At 39.3% G+C, this 23,036-nt stretch overlaps 2 protein-coding genes across 4 annotated transcripts in view; both read right to left on the minus strand.

The window, feature by feature from the left end:
* The window catches only part of LOC120483714 (uncharacterized), a 19,604-nt gene extending 6,263 nt beyond the window's left edge, over positions 1-13,341 (minus strand). Inside the window, exons 1-11 of the mRNA XM_039678903.2 lie at positions 12,548-13,341; positions 11,532-11,638; positions 11,342-11,452; positions 11,186-11,230; positions 10,523-10,549; positions 8,923-8,994; positions 3,151-3,213; positions 2,992-3,018; positions 2,831-2,875; positions 832-867; positions 628-708 (exon numbers count right to left, since the gene is read on the minus strand). Coding sequence (XP_039534837.2) covers positions 628-708; positions 832-867; positions 2,831-2,875; positions 2,992-3,018; positions 3,151-3,213; positions 8,923-8,994; positions 10,523-10,549; positions 11,186-11,230; positions 11,342-11,452; positions 11,532-11,638; positions 12,548-12,650 — 717 coding nt within the window. The 5' untranslated portion in view covers positions 12,651-13,341. The remainder of the gene's footprint in view (positions 1-627; positions 709-831; positions 868-2,830; positions 2,876-2,991; positions 3,019-3,150; positions 3,214-8,922; positions 8,995-10,522; positions 10,550-11,185; positions 11,231-11,341; positions 11,453-11,531; positions 11,639-12,547) is intronic.
* Positions 13,342-13,699: 358 nt separating this feature from the next.
* Positions 13,700-21,352, minus strand: aste1b (asteroid structure-specific endonuclease 1b). 3 transcript variants are annotated; one of them, XM_039678892.2, is made up of 6 exons: positions 21,232-21,352; positions 18,562-19,956; positions 18,254-18,467; positions 17,945-18,137; positions 17,823-17,851; positions 14,877-15,005 (listed from the first exon to the last, which is right to left on the minus strand). In XM_039678892.2, coding segments are annotated over exons 2-5 (1,788 nt in total). In that variant the 5' UTR covers positions 19,942-19,956; positions 21,232-21,352; the 3' UTR covers positions 14,877-15,005; positions 17,823-17,850. The 3 variants fall into 3 exon arrangements, with proteins under 3 accessions (XP_039534824.2, XP_039534825.2, XP_039534826.2); XM_039678890.2 differs by lacking the exon at positions 17,823-17,851 and having other exon boundaries at positions 13,700-15,005; XM_039678891.2 differs by lacking the exon at positions 17,823-17,851 and having other exon boundaries at positions 13,700-15,005; positions 17,940-18,137.
* Positions 21,353-23,036: the final 1,684 nt, after the last annotated feature.

The raw sequence follows: 23,036 nt of genomic DNA on the forward strand, positions 1-23,036 counted from the left end.
TAAGATTTAAAAAGAATGTTTTTTTCAAATACATTTTTTCTCACCAAATCTGCTGAATGAAAATATTTCTTAAAAAAAGTAAAAAGTACTGATCCCAAAATTTTAAATGGTACTATACAAAAAAAGTCATCAAGCTAGTTGCTGGTGTTGAAATGACATTCAAGTCTGAGGCCTGTGCAGTGATCTGAGGAACATTAGATGTGCATGTGTCACAGCATTGGGCTGATTGATAGTAGGAATCGAAGGCCTACGGTAACAGTCCAGGTATTTCCCAGCAGTTAGTAAAGACATTCCCAGGAAGTGCCTATCCACAGTGTAATACAAGAGCTCGGAAACACGATCGGCAGGGCTGGACTCAACATCAGAGGCCCTGTTGGTCCAAATCCAGCAACCAGCATGATGAGATTTTCAGCTTCTCAGGTTACTTACGAAATTACACATACACTCACAGACTGACCTGCTAACTGAGGTACACAGGTTAACTGTGTGCGCATGTAGGATTTATATGCCTGAAGCTTCTTCCGCCAATAATCCACTCCCTTATTATCACTTAAAGACTCAAGGTCTCAATATCAAAACAAACTAGAGGAGATCTGATGCGGTGTCGAATGCTGTGTGGGTCCTCACCTGTTTGCCTCTCTTGCCTGGTCGTCCTGTAGGGCCGCGCTTCCCTGAGACGCCAGGCTCACCCTTGGGTCCCATTTCACCCTGGGGGAGTGACGAGGAGGGGGACGTTCAGAGAGAGTCAAGCGAGTCAGATCAGTGACATCCAAAACATATTAGCGTTACATATATCACATTGATTTTAATGGTTAAAATGTCACATCATACCTTCTGCCCCAGCATACCAGGCAGTCCATTTGCTCCCTAAAAAGAGCAGACCAGATACACCCGTGAATATGACTTTAAGTGTAATAAAGGCAAGCCAGTGAGAGCTGTATGTGTAAACCTCACTCCCCTGGCCTCAAGAGGTGCACTAGAGACTGACTCTACAGCTTGATGCTAGATACTGCAGTCTTTGGTGTCCTTGTAAGAATGCTTGTCTCCCATTCTGGAGATGCCGGTTCAAATCGGAGTGGGTTGATTAGGACGGGATTACATTTGGTGGCCTGACTCGGATCGGAGTGAGGTTTAGCGGGGGTGAATGTAACGACGGCAAGAAAGTAAGAGCTGTGCGTGTAAACTTCACTCCCCTGCCACGAGAGGCATGCTAGCCAGAGACACCTGCTTGGAGTGGGTTGAGTGGGACTGGTTACATTTAGTGCCGTGACCCGGATGGGAGTGAGGTTTAGAGGCGGTGAGTGTATCGAAGACAAGATAGGAAGAGCTGTGCGAGTTAACCTCTCTCCCCTGCCCCAAGAGGCACTAGCCAGTGCCGGAGACGGCGGTTCGAATCTAGCTTGGAGTGGGTTGTGTGGGATGGATTACATTTGGTGCCATGACCCGGATGGGAGTGAGGTTTAGTGGGGGTGAGTGTAATGGAGGAAAGTTAGTAAGAGCTGAGCGTGTAAACATCACTCCCCTGCCTCAAGAAGCGTGCTAGAGACAGCGGTCTTTAGTGTCCTTGTTAGCATGCTCACCTCCCATGCTGGAGACGCCGGTTGGAATCTAGTTTGGAGCGGGTTAAATAGGACCGTTTACATATTCTACATATTCATTTTGAACAGAGAGATAAATCTTACATACATGTATAAGTGATTTAGGAGCTACTGGTTGCTACAGTATCTGGGTGATTGCCAGTGTATTCTAAGTGCTTTAGAGAGTTGCTATTTGGTTGCTAATGTGATCTGCATTGTTACTAGGTGTGTTTCAAATATTTTTGTACGTTTCTCATCAGTTCTTTTGTGGGTAGGTTGTTTTGATAGATTGCAAGGTGATTGAAAGCATATTGTACGTATTTTCTATGTGTTGCTATGTGATTGCTAGGGTGTTCTGGGTGTTCGCTAGGTGGTTACTAGCATAGGCCTACAGTATTTTAAGCATGTTGCTATGGGGTTTCTAGGATTTTCTGGGTGGTTTCTCTTTTATTCTAAGTGTTTTAGAGGATGATGTTCAAAATGTTTGTGTTGCTCTTTGGTTTCTAAGATATTCTGGGTGATTTCTAGGGGATTGCAAACATGGTGTGAACATTTTACATTTTTAAGTGTTGCTATGTAGTTGCCAGGGTGTTCTGGTTGGTTGCTAACATGTTGCTCGGGTGTCCTGGTGTGGTTTCTAGATGGTTGCTACTGTATTCTAAGTGTTTAACAGTGTTATTATTTTATTGCTATGGTGTTATAGATGGTTGTTATGTTGTAGATGATAGCATGTTGTTATTTTGTTGCATTGGAGTTGCTAGGGTGTTCTGGGTGGTTGCTAGCATGTTGTAATGTTGCTAATGGGTGGCTCGGCAGTTCCTCTTGAATTCGAAGTGTTTTAGAGGATCAAATTTAGAGGAATTGAAGTTCAAAATGATTTAATGCGATGCTCTTTGGTTTCAAAGGTGCTCTGAGTAATTTCGAGGTGGTTTCAAGCGTGTTGTAAGCATTTTTAAAAGTTGCTAAGGGTTTTTGCCTTCTGGTTGGTTGCTAACATGTTCTGGTGTGATTCCTAGATGGTTGCTGCTGTGTTTTAAATGTTTAGGAGTGTTATTATTTCATTACTATGATGTCGTAGATGGTAGCATGTTGCTACTATGCTTCTGATTTGCTGCTAGGATGTTCTGGGTTTTTGCTATTGTGTTTCTATGTGGTTTTTAGTATGTTCTATACATTTTAGTGTGTTTCTATTTTATTGCTAGGGGAAACACAGTTAATAAGAACAAATTTTGATTGCATCCTTAATTTCTAACCTTGTCTCCTTTTGGAGCTGCAGGTCCAAAATCCCCCCGCGCTCCCTGAAACCATAAGAATAAGTTCAGAGAAGTAAGTCTGTTAGAGTCTGTTAGAGTTTAGTTCTATATTGTACACAGGTAAATAAATATTTTATTTGAGTTTAACAGACATACTGTACCTTCTCACCCTTGTGGCCTGACAAGCCCTAATGGGACAAAGAAGACAATTATTAATTCCCTGTTGAAAAGGTATTTCTGTAATTACCAAAAAAGCACAAAAATAATAAGACTCCAATTCCTTTACTGTACACCAATTACACCTGATGAACTTGACTTACTTTAGGTCCGACTGGTCCCCTCATTCCTGGCATTCCCATAAGTCCTGGGTCTCCTTTCTCTCCCTGCCAATAAGGTCATATAAACAGTCAGGAGCTCTAGTGAGATATTTAGTAACCCGTTACCCTACCCCACACCCTGAGAGACTGCTTTCTCTACGCCCCAAACTTTCGTCATTTTCGTCAAACTTATTACGCAATTTCTAAAAAAAGTAGAGAATATCTGGATCAAAACACAAACAAAAGAGGAGCAGAAACAAGCGATAAAAGCATTGCTTATGCATGTTGTAGTCTTTGAAAAAAGTGATTTTGTCATCTTTTTGTGCAAAATGTTGCTTTTTTTATGAAACTTACCCACATTCCAGTGTTGATATTATTACAAGTGTTCTCAATATTAAAGAACGGCTGAGTTCACACCAAAGCGATAACGATAATGGCACAGAAAAACGATATGGTTGGGATCACTTTCAGAACGATTTTATTCAGCTGTAGGACCACAAAAACATTGACAGCCAATCAGAATCCATCCTACTGTAACAAGCTTGAGCATTTAAAGTCCCTGTAAAGTCAAAATTAAGTATGTGTTCTGAGTTTGTCACACCACAGAAAAATGTGTAATTAGCCACCCAGCCCAATTTGAATGATAAAAAAAGTCGGGAAGTACATAAAATAAGCTATCAAAATCATGAAAAAATGAGCAGATTCTCTGCTCTCAAACGCTGGGGGCGTGTCCGCTGGCTGTGCTGAAACCACGCCCACTCACGGGAAAGCTGTTTACGGTGATATTAGCTGATTAGCTTTTGGAGACGGGAGGATGAAAGCTGAGGCGGGAGATCGTCGTTTCGGCCCCGTTCACCAGTAACAGCGGATTATCAGTGAATCCAAGTTGTCTCTGAGGAAAGTTTATAAATCGATCCAGTGTAAAATGATCACTACAGAGGCGGGTGTTGGGGGTGATCCTCAGCTCTTCATCAAGGTAACGTTAGGCTCTCTAAAAACCTCTTCTTGATGTGATCTTTTTTAGGGGAATTTAAATGAAGATACCGATCTGTTTTGTACATGATCGCGTCCAGGTAGTAGCCCATGCATGTCCGTGTCGAAGGCATAGCTAGCTAGAAAACTGTAGGCTCAGCTGTAGTAACTAATAGTACTGACAGTCACTCGCGATTGAGCGGTGAATGCGAATGTGCTCGGGGAGTGTGTGTGGAGAGGAGGAGATCAGACTCAGTGCGTCATCAAATAGGGGGGTGTCCAGCAGCTCATGGGTTCCAGTGCGTCACGGAGCCCTTTTTTAGCCCCGCCCAATTAATCCATAAAATTGCAATGGTGAAAAACTGTTTAATGGTCTAACTCCACATTTCAGTACTTCACAGTTCACAGACTTTGTAATGTTTTAGCAATACATATGTAACATTTATAATGTGTTTAGAACTTTTTTGTAGAATTGACTTTACAGGGACTTTAAAGAGGCAGACAAGCACGAGTTTAGAATAAACACTCAACAGAATGATATTGTCCACTGGTATGGATGCCAATATAGTTATCTTTATAGTGAACAGGCCTTAAAACTTTTGTTTAGTTTTTGCTTAAAGGGGTCCTATTATGCCCTTTTTACAAAGTCTTGATTTGTTTAGTTTTTTATCGTTTTGTTTTTTATGTTTCATTGTTCATTAATTTTTACATATTTTACATTACAGCATCTCTCTCCCCAGTCTGGGTCAAACATGCCGAAATGTGCTGGGTTTGGTTAGCTGGCCTAGTGTGTTGTGATTGGCACCACTTAAGCCTAGTTCACACTACATGATTTTAAAATGTCGGGCTGAACTGTGCAGTTCACACTACATGACTTGCTCTCAGTGAAATCATGAGTGTTCAAGTTGTTTAGCTGTTCACACCACACAACACAACGTGATTGGTCCACAACAGGAGGTAACTCACTACACGAGTTGACAACGCACTACATAGAGATACAACCACGATCGGATGATAAGAGCATATCATTTGTGACTCAATGAGAGCCGTTTCAGTACTATAGTACGGTCTAAATCCTGAAAATAATCAAACAAATAACGAGTTGACAACAACACGATTCTATCTGGTCTAGAAACCATGTTTTGTCACGAAAAACCACGCAATAAAACGAACCAGAAATGACGCGAAACTGCAGAGAAGAACACAACACGCGAATATGGACGTCAGACAGAAACTAGTGCTGCACACTGTTTGCTCGACGATCTGCTCTGAGAAAAAAAAATGCAAAAAAGAAAACAAAAAGTAAGATTTACCTGGTGTCCTCAACCCATGCGTTGCTATGATTGGCTGTACTCATGACATCACTGAGATTGAGTCGCGCGACTGCTCGAGATATCTAGCATGCTTGATATTTTTCTGAGCTCGGTGACCTGTCTGCGAGGTGTCTGCGAGCTGTCTTTGGTGCGTTGTTGGCTCTTTCACACTAACGGATTGGCGAGCGTTAATCGTCCGCTAATCGCCCGCGATTTGCACACGATAACACCCTGACTTGTCGGCGACTCAACGATTTGCAAATCGGGCTTAAAATCACGTAGTGTGAACTAGCTTTAGCGTGTGTTTGGGAAATGTCCCACCCCTCCATAATGGCAAGTTCTTCAGTAGTGTCACATTCAACCAATTCGAGCCCAATTCAGACCCTGACAATGTTAACGAATAAAAGGTTTGTGCAGAATGATTTCATGCACAGATAGCGTCAATTTCAACCAATTAGAGCCCAATTCAGACCCTGACAATGTTAACGAATAAAAGGATCGTGCAGAACGGATTTCATGCACAGACTTAGCTACCCCGGATTTCACAGGACGGTTCAGAGTGGTATGATTTTTGTAATTTTCAAATACATCCTAGATGCTAGGGGTGGGGGAAAAAATCGATTCTTAGATGCATCGCGATGTGGACGTGGACGATTTTGAATCGATTCATAAATGTCAAAAAATTGATTTTCAAAAAAAAAAAAGTTTTTTTAATATATATTTATAATAACGTAATATTGACGAAACGCGAAAGACTGAACTCTGAAGCGCGGAAGTGCAATGGCCGGACTGTCTGCACATAACAGAGACGCAGACGCGATGACTGAGCGCCGAATCCAAACACCCTCCTCGTTAAAAGCTGACGTGTGGAGGGGTGTGCGATATCATGATTTTTGACCGTGGACGATTAAAATGTCTCCACGATCTGCATTTGAAGAAATATCGTAGTATCGTGTTACAGTGCATTCTATCAGTTCAGTTCTGGCGTCTCTGTCTCAACTGTAAAACGCGACGTAGCCTACACATCACACGTTAATGAATAGGTACGAGACACGGCAATTCACTAATGTTCATTATTTGCATAAGCCTTGCCGGTTAAACATTTAATTCACGCGCTGATGCGCTGTTCTAACGTGCGCTTTCCTGAGCGCATACCCCCGACGCTCACAGGCACCAGAAGCCTGTCAAACAGCGCCTGAATACTGGACTAAGTTATCTTTCGTGTCTTATTATGCAATTGCTAATACTGTTAAATACACACAATGTTTACATTAACAGAATTGGCTATGTCTAAAGTGAAAGCAAACATTTGAGAGAAAATCTGGTGTAGGCCTAATGCAAACACGTCACGTGCTGGTCTAAAAGCGACAGGAGATACAATGTTATTCACCATTTAATTGTGATATTTGTCTGAAAACTAAAGTAATAGAAACCAAGTAATCGATCACAAAACCATGGTTAATTTTCCTAAGGAGGAATGAACTGTCTTACAAAAGCAAGAGCTTACAAAAGCAATTGTGACTTCATAAGATCCGGGAAAACCGCGTTGTAGCCCAAACAAGCCATTCGTTGTAGTTCTTGAAAAGGTGATTCTGTTGGATTGGACTTTGCAACTAGGCAGATCTTTTTTATGCTCAAACAGCAACATTACAGACTAACTAAAGTTGATTAAAGGGTCAGTTCACCCAAAAATTAGACCTTCGTTCATCTTCGGAACACAAATGAAGATATTTTTGATTAAATTTGAGAGCAAGGAAGAAAGGAAGAAAGGAAGAAAAGGAATAGTCGAATAAAGTCGTTATTTTTGTTTGTTTTTTCGCACAAAAAGTATTCTCGTCGCTTGATAAACTTATAGTTGAGCCACGGTAGTCACATGGAATATTTAAACATTTTCTTCATTGACTTTCTGGGCCGTCAAGAGCCAGTCCCTTAGGCAGTCTATGTGGTAGTTATACAGCTCTCAAATTTAATAAAAAATATCTTCATTTGTGTTCCGAAGATGAACGAAGGTCTTACAGGGTTGGTACAGCATGGGGGTGAGTAATTATTATGACTTAATTTTCATTTTTGGGTGAACTAACCCTTTAAGTGGAAAAGCTCTGTTCTTTCTTGTTTCTTTTCATGTTCAGATATTCATACAGCAAAATATTCTGGGGGCAGTAGCGAAGTGGCAATCGGGAGAGTCGGGAGTTTTCCCGGTGGGCCGGTAGTGTTACGAGGCCGCGAGGGCCGGCCCGGTCTGATAAAATGTATTTATTGGAAGTTTGCCATGGCCCAAGCTAAGGGAAGAAAACACATTTTTTTTTACATTTTTTATAACGGAGCATATATTTTCACTAAATGCTTGTCTTTACAGCAAAACGACACCAGTCTTAGAACAGTCTCAGTGTCGTAGGGCGTGAAGTGTTTGAATGCAGCTTTTTGATGCGCTGAACGCGAGTTCGAATCCGCCTTGCCGAACTCTCTCTTCTCCTCCTTTTTCCCAACACAGATATGTAAAGATGTAAAATGTAAAACCTAATTTTATATTTTATGTTATATTTTGCCAACGAACTAAAATTAAAACCATATGGCGTTGCGCCATTATAATAACTGACATTAGAATAGCATCCAGTTTGTTCTGCGTGATTACTTTGCTCTCGCGATCATCTGGTGTTTTCTCCTAAATAAAAGCTCAAGGGTTAATTTCTTGCAAGTGAAGAAATTAGGACAAAAGTATTTTAATTTTCCTATATTATAGTGTAATGTAGGTTAAAATATACTTTTGAAATACTCATTTTCATTTACACATTTATAGGCTATAAATGGATTTTACAGTACGTCATAGGAATAATTATAAATCATTATTACATTATTATAATAATTGTTTGGCATCCTAAAACACCATTGATAATGTAATGCAAACTGAGACTCTCATAACTAAAAAAATATTTGAGCCCTCTTTATTGTCCAGGTACAAATTAATGTTTTTTCTTTGTTCAACGAGCAGTTCATGGGTCTTAATTTCGATCTCTCAGAGAGCATGAGATTGATGCATTATAACCTTAAAATGTCCCAAATTTTCTTGCGGGGGAGCATGCCCCCGAACCCCCCTAGAGGCACAGAGTCCACCCAACTACTTTTAGAAAGTACTATGGGAAACAACGACCATTTATGAACTTTACTCCAGCATAGTACAACAAAGTTCCCTTTAAATCGGTAAAACTGTAAATGCTATTGGCTAATCGTGCCGGCGACGAGGGCCGGTGGTCTACGAAATTTCCCGGTAGATTTTTTGGTCCCACTCCGCCCCTGTCTGGGGGGCATGAAAGTTTTGCGAAAACTTAATCTAAGACCTAGTGGTTACTGTGATACAGTCATTAGCAATGTTGAAATGCAAACACTCCAAAGGAGACGATGATAACAGATATTTTGTCATTTTAATAAGGTTAGCGCAATGTATGGCTCGATTACATCGGTCAGTAGGAGTGCGGAGGCAAAACTCACCAACCTTAGGTCCCTCTGGGCCGAGCAGCCCTGCAGCGCCTGGTTTCCCTGGCAGACCTGGACGCCCAGTACGACCCTACAAAGACAAAGGGAAGAAATAGTTGTGTGCTAGTTTGCTTTTATACACCCACCGCAACCACAACCCAACCAGATCTGGCAGTGTGGCTGAAGTGCTGAGTGTTCAGAGCAGCTTTAATCAAACACAAACCATCTACTCAGCATCCTCTTAATTCCTTTAAAACGTCATGCAGCCTATCTAATCTTTCTGCTTTTGAATGCCTTCCAGGTTCTTTCCTCAAACACTCTCTTTCTCTCGCTTTTAACACTAGATATCTCTATCCCCCTCTGTACTGTAAAAATAATTACTTTATTCCTGGTCTTGTTTTCCAATGAAAACATCTAAGAATCCTTAAAACAAAATACTTTTCTTGATAAGTAAAATAATAAAGTAATAGGCGATGAGATGTTGGGGGTGTTCTTAGCATAACGCAAAGCCGTTACCCATGGTAAAATCAGTGTAACGCTCAGACATAAGTAACATAAGCTAAAAAATGACAGCAACTGCATTATGGTAAAATGCATCAATGTTCATATTAGACAGAAATTTACAGATTTATTCAGTTCTGACGCATTAAATTGATCAGAAGTGTACAAGGCTTTCATTTTATAGTTCATTAGTTACAAAAAAAAAAAAACCCACAAATATAAAAGCACAACTGTTTTCAACATTAATAATAATAAATTATGCTAAAGCACCGAAACAGTATTATAATTATTTCAGGATGACTGGAGAAATTGCTGCTGAAAATTCAGCTTTGCCCTCACAAGACTAAATAACATTTAACATATATGCAAAAAGAAAAGGTTCATATACATTCTAATAATAGGTCACAATATTACGTTTTTTAATGTCAAGGCTTATACAGTCTTGGTGAGCAGAAGTAAAAAAAAAAAGTAAAATATTATTTTTCTCACTAATTTTCTTACCAAAAAAAGCCAACAATAAACAAAAATGAAATTAAAATTAATGAATAGCCTACATATATTCTTAAAGATATTCTTTTTCTGTGGGGAAAAAGTTTTAGCCTATAATCTTATGCAATTGTGCTTCTCATAACTTTTCATTATTCATTATATTAACTGTTTATTTATATTGGGAATCAAAATAAAAACACTTATTAAGATAAAAAAACTGCTGTGTTCCAAACTCCTTCCCCTCTTTTTGCTTAAGGTGCTTGAGAGTTCAGTGCAATTAAATAACTGTGTGTGTTTAGAGAGAGAGCAGCAGTGCAGGACTGAGATTAATGTCTGAGTTCAGCACTAAGTGATATTACAGGGCAGAACTGCAGTGGACTGCAGCCAATCAAACAGCAGCCTGTAAAACTATTACATGCACCAAGAGAGCGTAAAGGACTGCAAAATGCAACCTGTTCTTATCATAAACAGACATTCTATATAAAAGAAAGGAACTGTGAACCAAAACTTCTGCTCCATATGCACTCTATGAAGATAGGTAGACATCTGTTACTTTTTATCATTACTGGTGGTATCCATGCATCTTCTACAAATATAGCACTTCAGGAGATCAAAGATGAGAATCTGACCTTTGACCCTGGTCGTCCTATGTCACCCTAAAGTGAAAAGAAAGAGCAATTCATTAAGTTTCATAATAGATTTCACAACTAGCAGACCCTGAAGCAACTGGCTCCTCTTAAAGGTGCAGTACGATTTTTGAAAAGCGATTTTGGAAAAACGCTGTTGAAAGTGGATCGGACGGACAGAGCACCACAACAAACTTGTAGCGAAACAGCGGTAGGGGGCCAACTCACGATTGGGGAGATTTGAAGAAAGACTGTTGAAAGAGTGGCTGAGAGACTTCACAAAAGAGAAAAGCTCAGAGGAATATCACTGGAAAAAGATGGCTTATCAGGCAAGAGCTTTACGATCCGCGTTAATATTAGGAAAGCTTTCCAGTGCTGGAGATTCCTAAGCGGGAAGGCGTGAAAACGAATGCCGAGATCGCGTTGTTTCTGCTCCATTCGTGAGTAACATTGTTTTTGTATGTGCTTCTGGCGACTAACAACAAACTCTTGCTTTATTTTGCTTCGCTTCAGTTATGGGAAAGAGATATTCACTCTTGCATTGCATGTTTGTGCATTTTGGGGGCGGAGTAATGAAGAGAGGGGTGTGTTTTTTTGGATTTCAAATATCAGCAGGTGCTCAACAATCACTTACTGCACCTTTAACCAGATGTTTAACCGTCTCACCTTATCTCCTTTAGGTCCCTCCATCCCTGGGATGCCACTGCGACCCTAAAACAAAGAAAAACCTTTGAATGCATGTATGATGAGGAGTTGTATTTTGTTCTTTATCTTCTTTAGTTGTCTGGCTCGGGGACCTCAGTGCCTCTTCTTGTTCCTTACCTGTGGTCCAACGGGTCCAGAAGGCCCTGGTGGTCCCATCACACAACATTCCTTTACCTGCTCCTCATCCTCCTCTCGCTCTCTTATCCTTTCCACAGGACTGGGCAAGGCCTTGAAAAACAGGTAAATGGTAGATTAACAGACATAATATGATTTCTTGCAGCTGAAATTATAATATTCTGTCACTCACAGGCTCTCTTTTCCAGATACCAGGAGGGGGCGGGAACAAAGAAGGAGGAGGCGGGGCCAGCAGACAACAAGGGTCAAATCTTTTCAAAACATCATATGGATTCCGAGCTAAAGAATAAACCACGCAACCAAAAAGATGACCAAGAAGAATACATGATAATCAATAATCTTATTGGCAAGCATACTTGGTGAAATAGCGCTGTGTGGTGAAGTGCTCTTTGATGCACCATCGATATGGAAAATCACCATACCACACAAATCGATGACTTAACAGAGAATGGATCGGATGCATAATGGATGTGCATTTATGAATGACAATAGATTTAAACATGAGACTCTTTCTGAAAGTCCACTTCTGAAATATTAAGCCATGACAAAATCTTTACGTTGAAATATAAGAATTAATCACATGCTACACATACTGACATACTAATTATTGTAAGCATACATTTTATGAAGGTCATGACAGAGCGGACATGCAGTGCAAATAGAGGAATAACAAGCCTTTCAATAGCTTTATTTATAATAATTTTCAGTAATGGGAATCAATTCATGCCTGCAAAATAAATGTGAATATACAGTAATACAGGCTACATATAAAATGTAGGTATACGGAAGGGTATTTAAATTATGTTTAATGAATACAAAAATTTCAGATTTAATATTCCATTTTTAAAATTTAATTGCACTGTTGCACTATTTTGCACAAACTTGTGGCGTTCATGCAGCTGTGAATAAAGCAAAAAGGGGGACATAACAGCAATTAATGTGAATTGTTCAGTTCAACAATATAGCATAGGCTATATATTATATCATATATTTTTGGAAAATATATGTAAATAGTGTATGCACACATACACAGTATTTACATCTATTTTCCCTAACAATATGATATAATATGCATAAATAAGTGCATACGTACGCAAAATTAAAACAAAACTGCACGTTCTCAATATCACAAATTGACAATCACTTAGGAACGCGCACACGCATCCGCGCTCTCGATCTCTTCCATACCTGCAGGAATCGGGAGGATATTATCCAGATTGTACGGTGAAAGGTAGGCTGACACAGAGTACAGCAGAAACTGCAGCTGTATCCAAATCCTGCTCATGGCCATGTTCCTATACGAGTGTGTCAAAAATACCGAGTCGGTGCCTGCCCTCTTACTGCTCAATCCCTCTTCCCATCCAGTTTCAAATACCAGCAGGTCTCCCTCTCTCACACCCTATTTACTGCTGCCTTGGTCTCGTTTGTCATTGTAGCTGTTATTAAGTCGTAAGAATGCTTCCCACGGAGTCTGTGGGAATCTCCAGGCGCGACTGCTGTAACAGTCAGAGATCTGACATCTGATCCACCCTCTCCAGCCCCTCATGCCAAGATTAGACCCCCGTATTACCACTATACACTTCAAACCACACGCCAACAAACTGACCAGCTATAATTCAGGGCAAGCATGCGATGAACGGCTCTCTTAAATATATTTGTAAAACACAGTTTAAGAAAAGAAACATATCACTGTACGAACTGCATCTGTCGATCACCACAACGTCATTCACATCCTAAAAAGGCACCAAGTGATGGCTGTGCACTGTGGAAACTTTCGCAAGGTTTACTATGGAAGCATGTCACATGATTTGTAAATTTAGTGTCTATAAAATGAAGTAGGCTCTATTCGTAGTGTTTTTTTCGTCTACATGCATTGCAGCTCTAAAGTTTGGGTGGGATTTTTTTAAAGGAGGTATCTTATGCTTTTTTATGATCAACATACAGTAAAATACAGTAATATTTTGAAATATTATTACAGTTTAAAATAACCGTTTTCTATTTTCATATATTTTTAAATGTAATTTATGAATGTGATGGAAAAGCTACCATTAAGTCTTCAGTGTCACATGAACCTAGAAATCATTCTTGATAAGTAATATTACTTTTTAACGGAGCTAGCGGTCACACTTTTTACTTATTTTTTTTGTGGCCATTTATTGGAATAGGTTGACACTGGTAAGAAGAACCAATAACAAACAAACAAAGGAAAACTTTTAATAGTTTAATAACTAGCTCTAATCTCCCTTAAATATGTAACATAAATCAATCTATTCAATGTTATTGAATGAACCCAAAATGATTTTCAATGTATTAAAATTCTACAAACACATTTGAACACAATACTTTTAAATTATTCATATTTTTATTTGTATACAACAATATTACATTTAATTGCTAATCTTAAAAAAGCCAAGACAAGGAAGTTAGTTACATTTAACACATCTCTAGATAAAAATGTATCAACTAGATCTGACATCATAGGGAAAGCCAAGAAATTTCAATGATTATTTTTGCTTGTAAAGAGTAGTAAGCTATTGTATTGTTATAGTTGTGTTACTAAGTAACTTCTGCATTGTCTAGTGCTCAACACACCTTTTCATGATTAAGTGCAATCAGAAATTTTCAAAAACACGTACTTGGAAATAAAAATGAAACTTTCACTATAAGAAACCCATTAAAGTTGTTACCTCAAGGCAAAGCCACCAATTTATGAAACACAATTTTATGAAAAACGGTTCAAACGTCTGCTTCTGCCAAAAGATAGGAAACTTAAGGCAAGTCTCTTGTAAGAATTGGCATCCACTGGAACAAAATGACACTTTCCAATTAACCTGTGTAAACCATATGTAAAGCATGACATAATTGAGAGGGACCATATTCTGAATACAAACATTAATGATATCAGCAAATTACACTAGAAAGCACCATAAAATAATTCATACACAGAGCCGTTGCGCACCAAAAACATTGGTCCCAAAAGAGGCATTTGATAATATTCAGACTCTTTTTTTTTTTCATAAAAGTTCATTTAATTAAATAGTATAAAAGGCTACATTAAATAGATCATTTTTACGATAGCTGCAAAATAGTTTTAGTGCAAGTAAGCTTAGTGCATAAACAACTCTCATAGTAAAATATTTTCATATGACAAAAAAAAAAATGGGTTGGTAAAACCTACTTTCATCTGAAAAGAGGTACACCCTCCACATCATGAATTAATAATAAGGTGTTAGGCCGCTTAAGATCGTAGTTATAGACAATCTCTGAAATCGTTTTTTCTTCTCTCCCAAATCTAATCTATCATTTTCCTCTTCCATTTCAAGACCACTACTGCTGACAGCCATCAAAGGTCAACAGTGCAAACCTGTTGTCCAAAGCACTGTCATAAGACGTCATTCCTCTGCTTCCTCTGCTTCTGTGGCCCCTCCCTCCTCCTCCATTGCCCCGTCCTCTCCCCCCATGGCTCCTCCCTCTTTGCCCCCCTCCTCTACCCTTGCTTGCTGCTGATACTGCAGGACCTGTCAACGCCTCTAGCAGGACGGAATAGAGCTGCCAAGCAACAGAGTCCCCTGCAAGCAGAGACTCACACTGGTGACCCCCTCTTATGGCAGCCTCAAGCCCATGCAGCAGAGTACCACTGAAAACCCTTTGAGAAAGAGAGAGAGAAATATAATACCATACATTTAGAACTTACAAAAATACATTTTTAGGGTAAATCTAATCATCTGTACATGTAGTGATATAATCAATGTGATTTGTTTTAAGATATGACATACTTTTCATGTAACCCTTTTCAATAAGATCTCATTTATTAATATAGATTAATGCGTTAACTAACAGTGAGCAATATATTTTACAGCATTTATTAACTTTAGATTAACTGACATTAACAAAGTGTACACACTTCGCATTAAATAATGTTATTTGATACAACTTTTTGAAAAAAAATATTAGTAAATGTTTTTTTATTATTTGGAAACGAACATGAACTAAAATTAATGAATGGTTTAGAAGGCTATTTTTTATTGTTAGTTCATGTTAACTAATGTTAACAAATGAAACCTTATTGTAAAGTGTTACCAACATTACTAAAAAAAAGCAATATTGGAATGTTACGGTAAATACTATAAATGTATTGTTATTACTTTATATTACATATATTATATGAGTATACATATTATATTCACATTGATGAGCTAAAACGTTATGACCAGTCACAGGTTAAATGAAGAACAGTCTTGCCCACATATTAAGGTTTGAATAGATTAGATGGTAAGCAAACAATCTGTTCTTAAGCGACTTTGACAAGGGCCAAATTGTTATGGGAAGGCAACTGGGTCCGAGTCTCTTTGAAACGGCAGTGCTTGTGGGTTGGTCCTGGTCAGCAGTGGTGAGAATATGCCAACTGTGGACTGAGAAGGGACAATCCAGTAACATGTGACAGGATGTTAGGCACCCAATCGTGATCGATATATGAAGCCAAAGAAGGCTATCTCGTGTGGTAGCCAACAGAACGTCTACTGTGGCACAAGTCACAGAAAATCTTAACGATGGATATAGGAGGAATGTGTCACAACACAAGTGCATCACACTCTACTGCGTATGGGGCTGCGTAGCCACAGACCAATCAGAGTGCCTATGATGACCCCTGTCCACCGTCAAAAATGCATTCAATAGGCACACACGTGTTGGAGCTGGACCAGTGGAAAAGGTTGTCTGTTCCTGACAACCTATTATAATGAGTCCTATTTTCTTTTACATCACGTTGGACGGCTCCGTTTACCTAGGGGAAGCGTGACACTCTGGGAAATGTTCTGCTGGGATATCCTGGGTCTGGCCATTCATTTGGGCGTAAATTTGACACATGCCACCTACCTAAACATTGATGCAGACCAGGTACACCCAATCAAGCCAATGTTCCCTGGTAGGAGTAGCCTCTTTTAGCAGGATAATGCACCCTGCCACACATTGTTCAGGAATGGTTTGAGGAACATGATGAAGAGTTCAAGGTATTGTCATAGCCTACAAATTCATCAGATCTCAATCCAATCTGAAGGTTGTGACACACTAAAAAGTGTCGATGAAGGCTCAACCCCGCAACCTACAGGACGTCTAACATTGTGGTGCCGCATACCACAACATCTTTCAGAGATCTTGTAGAGTCCACGAGACAGCGCTGTTTTGGCAAGCATATTGGGCAGGTGGTCATAATGTGTTGCCTCATTGGCGTGAATATATATGTATGTGTTCCAAATCATTATGCAAGTGACATATCAGTAGGATTTCAGAACAAAACGTTTCTCTTTGTGAGCTTTGGTTAGAGGTGGCTGAAATGCAACATTACGCACGACTGCCAGCCGGCATGGAGAGATTCTTGAGACTCCAAAGACACAAGCAGCTTCAAATACCTGTTGGCTTTTGTTATAGCGGTCCTTATAATAGAATACATTTTTTGACATGAACTTTTCTTAATAAGCCTTTATCTGACCAAGTTCTCTTGTGCTGTAAATTACGCACAAACCTTATGATAGTTCGATATTCTCCAGTCAGTTTTCTTTTCTTTTCTTTTGCATAACACTGCACAATTTCGTGCCTTTTATTTTTAGAAAGATCTTTATTTCTCCCCATATTGCATGAAAACTGTGACTTGCTAAACAATGTGCAACAACCTCTTTACATTGATGCATTTGGCAGATGCTTTTATCCGAAGTGACTTCAAGGTCAACATGACATCATGACTTTTGCGTAAACATACACGCCACTTTCGAGTCAGGTGGCGTGTTATCTCTACGCATTTTGAGCTATCCGCGTGTATCCGCGTGTTTGTCTACACCATTAACGTCCGCGTCATTCCGCGGGTCTGTACACATGGTCAAATCACCAGTCATAAATGCCATTAACCCCATTGACGGTTAGGTTTAGGGACGGGGTTGAGGTAAGTCATATATTTATATAACGTTAAGTCAACGGCGTTCATAAACACGCTGAAAGGCGATTATGCGTCTTATGCGTTAGCGCGCCAAAAATGGAAATACGAATTGGCGTGGCATACACACGCTACTTCATGAGATCAGTCTGTCAAGGTACACATTTTACATCTTATCAGTTCCTGCTTTCCCTGGGAATCGAACCCGTGACTTTGGCGTTGCAAGCACCAACCGCATGTTTGAGCTACAGGAAAACAAGTAAGGTTTTAAGTAGGGTTTCCATTTACCCATTTTAAGTAGACCTACCAAACTATTTAACAAACAGGTCTGAGACGGATACTAGTCATCTAAAAAGATACACGAAATAAAACAAACAAATACTTTCTTTAAAAAAAACTAAAATCCTACTGATATGTCACTTGAATAATAATTTGGAACACAGTGTGTGTGTGTATATATATATATGTATAGTATATATGTGATTATGTACAATTATGTTACATAAAATCATGATTAAAAAAAACTTTATTTTTCACCTCAATATTGTACTCTTTTTACTGTAAATCTGATGAATAAAGAAGACGATGATTTAATCAAAACAGCAAGGATGAGAACTACAAAATGTTTCAGTGGGATCATTTTTATGGCCATACCATACCAGGAGCATTGAGGTTCAGGTAGTGGGAAACAAAGTAACTGGTTCAGGACCATCGCCACCCACATGCAGGACTGCCATTGGCTGAGCAAATGGGCTACACCTATATCTAGGCCCCTCCTTTGTCCTGGAATGACCCTCAGCTGAGATAATCGCTGACATACAGAAGCAGAAGCTTTGCTGCCAAACAGTGGGTCTGCAAGATAGAGAGAGCAAAACAATATGGCTCAAGGTGATTAAAGCTTTAAAACTCAAGTTAAGCAAGTAAAGTATCAGAATCTGAGACAGATGTTGAGTAAAAAAAGGGATCACCATTAGGATGGGCCCTTCTCCAGCTGAGTTCTCCATACACCATTCCCAGCAATATGGCCTGAAATAGAGGGTGACTGGGCTTTGGTTTACAGTTATTCATCCAGAAATAAGTCACACACACTGGAAGGCAGAGGTGAGGGGGTAACGGCTGTAAAATGTGGTCCATCACACCTAGTGTTCCCATCAACACCTGCAGCTTCAATTGTGCAGACGCCTAAAATAAAACCAAAACAATTTGGGGGTTGGATATTTGGAGGACCGTTTAGACAAACTTTAAAGTGCATTTACATCCAGGAAAGGTTTCTCACCTTGTCAATAGTGGCAAGATTCAGCTGTGACACAGAGTTGGGTCGGTCAACCTCCACTGAGTTTTTCTTTAGAATCAGTTCATGTCTGTCATACTCGTCAACGCATGGGGTGTCACACTGTTGCCCTCCTTTAGCCTGTCTGTTTAGGTCTCCTCTTCCCCTTCCTCTTCCTCTCTGGGTGACCGCCTGTGGCGTTTGACAGCCCTGTCTTGGCTTTTCAAGCAGCAGGCTGTAGATGGTCTTTCGGATACTCAGTGAGGTTGTATGACTGCTAGGCAGGTTACTATTCTCCACCTGCACAACCAGCAGAACCTTCTGGAGTACAAGCACATCCAAGACAAAAGATGAGAGCTTACCTGATGCAACCATCCTTAAAAGCCACTCTGGTCGATAAACCAATGCTGCTGGGAGCCCCTGGGCATTTGGAAGTGCAGGTTGAGGACTTGAGAAGTATTGAGCCAAACCGCTATTATGAGGAAGCTGGTAGTCCTGCATTCCCGCAGAGAGCTGCGAACGCAAGTTTCCTTTCTGTTGTCCACCCAGAATCTCCAGAACTTCCTCCAGAGCATCTACTGGGCTGGTAAACTGAGACAGCCAGAGCAAAAAGCCCCCGATTCGAGGACCGGAACTATGTCCGGTCTTCCGACCAGATGGTACTCTTTCAAGCTCCACGCGGCTGAAAAAAATCTCGGTTATTTTGCCAGGTGTGTAGTCATTCCCAGTGACGACAGCAAATAGAGGGAGGAGATGCTTGTTCATGTGGTTGAAATGCGAACAGAAGCGGTTCACGGTGTAACGCTGGGCGGGGATGTAGCGTTCTGTGGCTTTACCGCTAACGTTATTCCATTGGAAGAATGAAAATGGTAGGTAGCCACCTATCAGGTCGAAGATGTAGAAGTCACTGTCGTTGGTCAGAACTGGACATCCCCAGTGTTTGGCAAGAGAGGCTATCTCAAAATCAGCTTCGGAAATGCACTGCACTAAGGGCACGCCAAGCTCGCCAAGGACCTGTTTGAAGACTTCACAGACAAGCAGAGGGAGAACGCAACCACGAGATCCTCTGGAAAGAGAGTGAGCCTCTCGAATCTTGCTTTGGGTTCGTTCCTGCAGCGTTTTGAACTTCTTGTCCGTCTGGTCCATTCCGCCATCTATCACGACGAACGGCTGCACACTGCATTCAAAAAGTGCTGCAAAAAACTGTCGAACCAACTCCGCGAACATGTCGTAGTCTCCACCTCGTGCTTGATCCAATCCAGAGTTGAAATACAATCGAAAATACAAGCTACACCCATCAATCACAAGGCGACAGTCTCGCAATCTCATATCTGTGAAGAATTGACGATTTCCTTCCACAAAGCTCGTAAGTCCATGAACCCCCATGTTATCACAGAAATACTGCAAGTGAAACGAAAAAGGTTGTTAGTCGAGCCACATTTGAAAACAAACTACTACACAATATTATGCTTGTTTTTGCTGAAATGTAATGAGTAACAAAATGGGACAGTGAATTTTAGTAAACAGTGTATGCAGCTTAAAAACAGTGACCATACATCTGTCTTGGTTTTTGATACATTTTTAATTCATACTTGTTAATCATAATCAATGAATCATTTATTTTTATTATATTAATATTATCCTTGCTGTAGTAGTGTCTTATGATTGTGTGGTTTTAAAGGATATTTGTCTTTACAAGTTATAGATCCATTTCAAGGTTTGTGAAGCCGGAAATTTCCACAGATTTTCCTTTGGTATGACAACACTTGTCGCATTGTTGCTGGATAAATGAAATCTAGACTATGTAGGGATGAAGATCAGACAAAGTCTGAGCATTGAAACATACGCCACTAAGAATATTAAAAAAATTTAATAATCATCACCACTTTGTTTCCTGCTTCATGCTTTTTCACCGCTTCCTCTGTCAACTCCTTAATAGGCTATTGTGAACAATTTTTTGGGAAAACAAATATCTGGTAAAAAAGACTGGATCTAATATTTCTGATGATTTTGGCAAAGGCTTGGCAGGATGTTGGCATAATCTAACGTCACTGGTAATCATCACTTGATAATGTGTGCCCTACTTCAGTCACAACATTACTGACTTTGTAATATGTGCTTTCGACTACATTGGCTAATATTGCAGAATGCAGACATATACTGCATAGCCTTATTTACCTGAATTTCACCTATTTTAAAACAATATAACAAATAAAAAGTCAAATAAGGTAAACATGGTTGATAGCCAAGTCATAATTTCATAAAAATACAGTGGATATTTACTAAAGTATTATTTTTTGTCAGTTTATTGTGCTTATTATGTAATTTAGACATTTTAAGTTTCCTCATAAGCTGATTTTATGTCTTCAGTGAAAATAACTTGTAATTTGTAAATGTTAATAATACTTCAAACCAAGAACCATTTTTTTTTTGTTCACATAGCATTCTTAGTCTTGTAAATGAATATTAATAGTGCGTGTAGAGTCGTAATCGGAAAATATATTTATGACTGCGACGTGTCTTAGCCTACATGTCTTTCTGCACAAGTTTTGAATAAACAAACAGTGGTGCCGTCTATTTGATAAAACAAGCACCAGTGCAACGTCTAAATAGCGCATAAGTATTTTTTTTCAGTATTTGGTGTTTAATTAAATATCATTTTCTTGTCATACTCACCAGTGTGCTGTTTATCACGCCGTGTTTACTTCCTTTTAGATTTGCTTCGCGTTTGTCTATGGTTTTGTTCGTTTTCTGGTTTTGTTTTGCTGTTGTTGGGAGAGACAGCGCATTAGCGCCACCTATTGCTGACTTCTTCATAACATCCAACTTATTGGTGCATTTCCGCCACCTTCTGCTCCGGAGTGTGGAACAGAGCCCTCACACACCCACACACAAACGTCCTCATCCTATTCATTCTGCACAATAACAAATATGATAATCATAATAATAATTATTCTTATTATAATAATTCCAACAGCAATAATAATTATACTTTTAATCCTCATAAATACTACATTTCTTTATATCCTATTAAAAACCCCTGTTTCTCTCAAAACGTCATAAGAATTCTAGTCTGAACCCTATCACTGCTCAATAACCCTTTTAATGTGATATTCTGAACTCCCATCTCCTTCAGCTTATTCCTCATCACCTCTCTCTGTGCTCCATACCTAGGCTATATCTCAAAATAAAATGCTCTACAGACTCCTCTTCCTGGCATCCTCCACACAGAGCAGTATTATGTTTCCCTTTATTTAATAAACAATGTCCCAATCTTAACCACAATTTCTTCTCTCATATTTCCACTTCCAACCTTTGTATCTTTAACTTCTGTTGGGGAAATTTTAATCTCACATGTATTACATATGATTATTGGGTCTTATGTCATTGTCTGTTCACCTCCTATATGTAATAACAGAGGAATGTCTAATGGTTTTGCTATCCGTGAAGGAGGTCATTTGTCTTTCCTTTATCAAGAGTGGAGTGAGGGACCAGAGAACCGGCTGGTTCAGAGGTCATCTTAGACTGGGGAGGATAGAGGGGGTTAGCGGTAAATCTAACCTTGCATTTGAATACTATTGCTTGTGGAATTTTACAGAGAGGCTTGGCCTGCTGTGAATAACCTTGGGAGAGCTAGCTATATAGACAGACTCCGGCCTGTGTTCTGGGCGTCACTCTCTTCTTCACAGTGTACCAATCTGTGTTAGCGACTGAGCCTTGTTCTTGCAAGAATAATAAACCTTTCTTTCTTTATTAATTTGACTCTGAAGTGTCTCTTATGCAGTGTTGTCTGTTTATAGAATTTTTGCCTCAACACTTCCCTTTGAATTTGATATAAGTGTCTCCCTTTCCCCTCTCTATCCCACCTTTCTTGCCACTTTTGATTTATTTTCTTTCATATCACACTTTTAGCCTCTGCTTTGCTATAATACCAACTTGCATATTTCCTTTTGTTAATGCCCTTTTTGCTAATTGACCTGCATTTCATTCCCCCTTACCCCTACTGGTTCCCATGCATATAAACTTTACCTGTCCACCTTGATTTACTATTCTTGTTACTGACTGGAGTATTTAAAACAGAATATCTCGACGACTTTTAGTTTTGAATGACCTAAGGCTTGTTAAAACTGTTGATGAATCTGAGGATACTAATACTTTTTTCTGTCTTGTCCTTTCGTAATGCAATTAATATTACGGGCAACAAATAAATAAATAAATATTTAGGGCGTAATAATTAAGATTTATGTAATTTGATTGCATATAAATTTTCCATCCATTTTTTAACGTAAACATATTAATAAACTCAAAGTCCTATATAAATGAAATGAGTAAGAATTAGATTTATGTAAAATTTTCAATAAATCCATAAATGAATAAGAAACGGGCTTATGTAATAAACCTAATTTACTTAAAATGGATCACATTTAAGTAATTTTTATAAATAAAACTAATGTATTTTGTAATTTACTTATTCATCACCA

This window comes from Pimephales promelas, chromosome 18 (assembly GCF_988280905.1).
Source record: "Pimephales promelas chromosome 18, fPimPro1.hap1.1, whole genome shotgun sequence".
Taxonomy (NCBI): Eukaryota; Metazoa; Chordata; class Actinopteri; order Cypriniformes; family Leuciscidae; genus Pimephales; species Pimephales promelas.

Bases quoted from the DNA above. Each gene is read 5' to 3' on its own strand.
- aste1b (XM_039678890.2), bottom strand. From the start codon at position 19,941: ATGGGGGTTCATGGACTTACGAGCTTTGTGGAAGGAAATCGTCAATTC. The intron at 18,468-18,561 runs GTGAGAAACCTT...GTTTTATTTTAG, and splicing joins ATCTTGCCACTATTGACAAG to GCGTCTGCACAATTGAAGCT. The intron at 18,138-18,253 runs GTGATCCCTTTT...TCTATCTTGCAG, and splicing joins GAGAAGGGCCCATCCTAATG to ACCCACTGTTTGGCAGCAAA.